This window comes from Glycine soja, chromosome 20 (genome assembly GCF_004193775.1).
Source record: "Glycine soja cultivar W05 chromosome 20, ASM419377v2, whole genome shotgun sequence".
Lineage (NCBI taxonomy): Eukaryota > Viridiplantae > Streptophyta > Magnoliopsida > Fabales > Fabaceae > Glycine > Glycine soja.
The window spans coordinates 44,326,684-44,333,083 of record NC_041021.1 but is presented as its reverse complement, the minus strand read 5'-3'; the positions used below and the strand labels follow the sequence as shown (position 1 = coordinate 44,333,083).

The following is a 6,400-nucleotide window of genomic DNA, read 5'->3' as shown; positions in this document are numbered from 1 at the left end:
AATTATGTTATAAAATAATTAATATCATTATATATAATATTAAATTTTTTTAATGTATATTTAATGCATATGTAAATTTAGATAATAAATTTTTTAATAATTAATTTTGATATAATAATTAATATGCTTACATATATGAATTTCTATGAAATTTATGATTTTATTTAAAATTTATATATTAAAAAATACCTTATTAAATCAAAATCAATTATAATAAGATCAAAAAATACATTAGTAGATTTATGTTAATAAACATATAGTTTTTATTTATAATATATATGTAAATAAATTAATTTTTACAAAATTTATTATCTAAATTTACATGAGTATTAAATATACATTAGAAATTTTAGTGTTATATATAACAATATTAATTATTTTATAACATAATTGATCTATTAGCTTAGTTGGTTATAGTATTGTATTAATAATGCAAAATTCATAGGTTCAATTCTTACTTAGGCCATTAATTTTAAATTAATTCTTAAAACATATTTTTGAAAAAAAAAAATTAAAAATTGTTTTGTCCACCTACGGATTTGCAGCCGGCCTAGCCTATCTCATTCTGTTTTTGGTAGCCCTTCTGGCTCTGCTTTGGGCTATATAATTCACGTTTGAGGCAATTGCCTCCTGCACCTCCTAATTGGTTCCTAAACCTATTGTGGAATAGCCTTTGCAGACTGTAATTTTACATTCTCGAATAGGTGTTCCGAATGCTTAAATAGGTGCGGGAAGCAATTGCCCACGTTTGACTCAAAAACTTGAAGAGAAAAAAAAATGGTGAACTTGCCAGTATAATGAGACTAGTGGTCTAGGGACCCCAAGGTGATAAATCCTCTATTCTCTATCTTGTTCTTGCTCTTTGCTCGATAAAAAATAGCATCACATTTCCTTTCTCTTTGGTGAACTAATTCATTCAAGCCAATTTATATCATATATATGCTGAATATATTCAACTTCACTGAAGGTTTCTAAAGTTAAGGGATTAAAGCATAGCTTGAGAAAGTAAACAAAGTTCCAATACAAAACAGATTATAACCACGCGGATAAGAAATTTTGACAATGATTTTTCTTCTACCATCATGCATCCAACTGTACAAAAGAATTCAGGTAGCATATCAAGAAGAGTCTTTCATTCCAAATGCATCTGCAATATTGAAGTTCAAATTGCCTTTCATGGTTCTGCTTCTACCCATATTTGGATCACCCTTTTTCATCATTGCTGCAAACTCCGCATAATCAATCCTCCCATCCTGAAAAGAAGGATACATGATTAGGACCAAAAGCCTCAAGTACCTTGGTGAGAAAGGTAGCGAAGATAATTTCAATCATATATCACAGAAACAAAAGCCTTGTTGTGGGGCAATACATGTATTTAAAATTGTCAAGAAAGGACTGCTATCAGAACATTATTAGCATTTAAAATTTGCCCCTTAGAGAAGAATTTAGAGAAGTACAGAAGAAAAAAGGCTAACTCTACAGCATGATCCTTAGAGCTAAAATAAAAGCAATGTATGGTGATGATATACAAAAGTTTTTTAAAAGCCCGAGTATTTTGTAAATATTTAATAAAATCACTTTCAATATTGAAAAATGTTAAAATAGACATGTAAATGGTAGGAAAGTTGAAAAACATAGCAAAAGTTTCTCTGAACTTGAAATCCTCATGCAGTTTCCATATGACCCCACAACAGACAATTCAAGTCAAGCCCATTGAGAGTTACAAATGAAACAAAGATTTGACTTCAGATTGTCGTATCTCTTTGCTTTCAGGAGCAGATAAAATACAATTCGTAAATTACTATTTTGCTGCTATGAATAAGGAATATTTATCATGTTTATTATGATTATTATCACCCACAGACCACAGCCAAAACAATTCTGATACAGCACGGGATTTCTTTAGGCAGATAACCATTTTCTACTTCAAGCATCCCAAATTTTATCAGCTACTGAATTAATAATGAAATTTACATTGACGTTATGATTAGAGGACATCTTCTAACTTCATGTAGAATCAACTAGTTCCATAGTTCCTATTGCTTGCATGAGAAAGCAGAAAAAACAACAAATATCAAGAAAATAAAAACTTAGGAACATCGAATAAATTGCGCAGATAGTATAAGAAGGCAACATTTCATTGGAAATGGGACTTAGATCACCTTTCTCTTTACTTTGTTAACTTCAGCCATAGAGAATTGTGCATGAGATAAGTAAGATTTTATTTCATTGTAACATCCAAAACAATTCCACAATTACTTCCATAGAACCCAAATCACAATTCACAGCCCAACACATGATGATTGACTTTTATTCCTGTAATGAACTAATTTTAAAAACCCATGATCATACATCTCAAATGATGATGATCTAGAGAACCCAGCCACAATTGCAATAGTAGCAATATTTAGCATAAACCAAAATTATTTTCTACTTTAACTTTCCAAAAGCATACCAGATCTGTAATGATGATGGCTGACTTCGAAAAGAATCAAGAAAGCAAAAACATATTTCACTTTCACTAATTTTAGAGATAATGAGTTCACATAATATCATCAATTTTATTGGGAAAACTAAAAATGGAATCAACAAGTTGTTAGTGAAACTAAACAGTGACAACAATCACATCGGCACGTACTGGAGATTACGCAAACACAGTTAGAGGAACTTACATTATCTTGATCAATCTCTTTGATCATCTCATCCAGATGCACATCACCTAGGCTGAAGTCCTTACAAGCCTGTTGAAGCTCGTCAATGGTGATGTAACCACTACCATCTTTATCAAAATAGGCGAAAGCAGCAACCAAATTCTCCTCTCTTTCCATCTTATTCAAGTGCAGTGTAGCAGCAAGAAATTCACCATAGTCTATTGATCCATTGTTGTCTATATCAGCCTGACAAAGTTCATAAGGGAAGGCAATTAATGATCACCCAACTCAGCTTACACAAAAGAAGCAAAAATTATATGAACTTATTTGAAATAACATTAAAACACTTTATGTTACATTCTATGATAATGGCAATCTACCTACCGCTTCCATAAGTGATTTAATTTCAGATTCCATGAGATTAGAGCCCACACTTTTCAACCCCTCCTTCAGTTCCTCAAAAGTTATTGTCCCACTATTGTCTGTGTCAATCATTTTAAACAACTCTTTCAATCCACCTATTTCTTCCTCTGAAAGCCTCTCTGCTATGACCTGAAAAGAATTTTTTAATGTATCAGGGTGTGATTTAGTTGAACACCAGACTATATATATAATAAACAGATAGAGTATACAAACTTTATAAAATTGATATTCTGAAACGAAGAGACTATATAATATATTTAATCGCCATTAACGAGAACAAACATAAATCTTACAAAGGATAAAAATATCCATCAATGCAGAAAGCTCTAACCTCTAATATGAGAGAAATGGATCCATAGAAATTGACTAATAAATAACTAGCTGACATGACATCTGTATTCAGATACCCACATTTTCTTATGTAATATACTTTCATCATATCTCTTGACCTCACAATCCTTAGATTTATGATATCACAAAAGCATTCTAAGATCTACAATTCTATATGAAAGTATTGGCTCATAGGAATTCAGAACAAATCATGTGGTAATTAATAATTAAGAAGCCCGACAACTGAAAATTTTATTCCAGTCAGTCGTATATCTTGGTGGTCTTACAAATTATGGTACAGCATACTTTTTCAGACTCTTGCATATTAGGCAGTCTGGTTTTTTATACTACAAAATTTTATATTTTAATAAAAATCAAATTTCTCTTCAGGCTCTACTAGGAATCTAAAGCATTGTATTCTACATTTTTTTGCCAGAATCCATCAATATAGACCCCCCCCCCCCCCCCCCCCCTCTCACCATCCACCACCCCCAAAAAAAAATAATTAAAAATGCACATGTAACTTATGAGCTTATCGCATTCACCAAATTAACATTAACCTTAAGAAAAAATTAATTTCATTGCTGAAATCAAACAGAAAAGGGTAAGGCATATAACAATAACTAAACATACCCGTAATGCCATCTTCTTAAGTTTATTCATTGCTGAGAAATGCTTTAGGCGTGTCAAAACAGCAGAGTCCAGAGGTTTGTCAGGTGCAATGTCATCAACAACCCAAGGGTTACCTGATTATACAAGACTCCATAGTCGTTAAATCTGCTATAAAGCTGCGACACTATAATGATCTGGCATATATACCAGTAGCACATAAAAATCCAATTACACTTAGTACTAAAGGAACTCACATAAAACTTCATGAGCAGAAATTCTTTTCTTAGGGTCCCTATCCAACATCTGTTTTACCAATTCTTTAGCATTTTCTGAGATACTTGGCCACGGTTCAGAAACGAAATCAAGATCTCCATTTAAAATCTGTCTGAAAATTCCTGCTTCGGTTTCTGAAGGTAATAGGAAAAGTGAATGCAACTCAAGCACAAAGAAGATAACAACTAGATGACTGAATAATATACAGAGGAAAAAAGCTTCACAACTGTTAGTCCAACACCAAGAAATATACAATGCACATTAGAACCATTACCAGCCCAGAAAGGTGGCACCCCACTCAGTAAGATGTATAGGATAACACCAGCACTCCATACGTCCACTTCAGGTCCATATTGCTTGCACAACACCTCTGGGGCAACATAGTAGGGACTTCCTACTACATCATGAAAGGCTTGTCCTGAGAAGAAACAAGAAAAGGAAATGGCAAGTCATACACGCACACTAAATACATACTGTTAAATAGCCAAGGAAAAAAGTTATGTTCAACATCAGCAAAATAAAATAAAATTGCATCTGGCGCAGAGTATTGTTCTTCAATTCAAACATTCAATTTCATTCCCTTGATCCAAACTATGCTAATATACTTTTCTCAATCCAAAAGGGATTCATGGAATAGCCTTGCGCTTTGCATGTCAATTTTTCATTTTATTTGGTGGTAAAAATATGCACCAACATGTTAATAATTCATAAAATTTTTGTAGAGCATACTATGTATCACAATTCACAAGCATTGGTAAAAAAATCACCTAAGACCTGTATATGAATTACAAAATGGACAAAACTTATATGAGCTGCTTTTCCATTCAGAACTATACTTTCTCCTGATAATCTGAGCAATAAAAGTTTGCTATGAAAGTCAAGAAGATTTCAAAAAAATGGTTTGCGAGCACAATTTTCGCCGAAACGCCAAGATTTTTGGAGTCACTGCAATCATGATCACATTTATCCACAATTTTTCGTAACATCTAGGATCAACCACAACCACAACGACAACCACGACCGCAATTTAAAACTACCTTCACACAAGTAAAAATCCATTTCTGATTAGAGAACAACATCACCAAAGTCACATCATGAGGAAGGGCATATATCATATAAGTTGTGTATACAAAATTTGAATTTGAATAGAGAAAAGACAAAAGAACCTGGCTTGTAGAAGACAGAGAGGCCAAAATCGGTGGCCTTCATCTTGGCATCTTCGCCAGGGGTATCAAACAAGAAATTCTCAGGCTTGAGATCCCTATGCATGACCCCAAGAGAGTGGCACGCCTCCACCACCCCAACAATGGTCTTTATCAACTTGGCAGCCTCTCTCTCGCTGTAATGCCCCTTCTGAATGATCCTGTCGAAAAGCTCCCCGCCGGCACATAGTTCCATGACAAGGTGCACGAACACGGAATCCTCGTACGTGCCTTGTATCTGGACAACGTTTGGATGCTCCGACAAATGGTGCATGATCTGAATCTCCCTCCACACATCATCGTAATCCTCCTGGCACATAAGCTTCCTCTTCGGGATCGATTTGCACGCGTAGAGCTTCCCCGTCACCTTGTGGGTGCACAGGTACGTCGTCCCGAATTGCCCTTGCCCCAGCTTCTTCCCCAGAACGTAGTGGTCCCTTAGCCTCGCCGTTTGATACGGCAACACGTTGCGCTTTGATGCAAAACCATGCTTCTGCATTTTGTTTCCTCTCTCTCTCTCCCTCTGAACACGTAAACTATAGCCAAGGTATGAATGTAATATATTATGATTGATCACGGATTCAATTGCCACGATGATCACACCCTCTTTATTTAACTTCTTCAGTGCTATGTAACAATTGTCAAGGCTATAATTATTGTTCGTTGAATGAGGTGTATTATGAACAGTTATTTACCTTTCCATTTTTATTTTATTTTGTTTAAACGGAGGATATGAGGAGGAAATCACCATATTAATGATAAAGAAGGAAAATTAATTAAGCCTAGGTTTGATTGTTAAAAATATATGATATTTAACAGTACTTGACAAAGATTAAATTTTTTTTTATACATGACACAGTACAAATAAAATAATATAAAATTTACTAAAATATTCTTTTAATATTAATT

General features: G+C 33.8%; 1 protein-coding gene across 1 annotated transcript; it reads right to left on the bottom strand.

The window, feature by feature from the left end:
- Nucleotides 1-904: 904 nt before the first annotated feature.
- Nucleotides 905-6,114, bottom strand: LOC114402413 (calcium-dependent protein kinase 4-like). Its single transcript, XM_028364977.1, has 7 exons — nt 5,456-6,114; nt 4,564-4,707; nt 4,271-4,423; nt 4,038-4,150; nt 3,036-3,203; nt 2,673-2,897; nt 905-1,253 (listed from the first exon to the last, which is right to left on the bottom strand). Exons 1-7 carry the CDS (start codon nt 5,988-5,990, stop codon nt 1,119-1,121), a joined length of 1,473 nt encoding a protein of 490 aa, XP_028220778.1. The 5' UTR covers nt 5,991-6,114; the 3' UTR covers nt 905-1,118.
- Between the last annotated feature and the right edge of the window lie 286 nt (nt 6,115-6,400).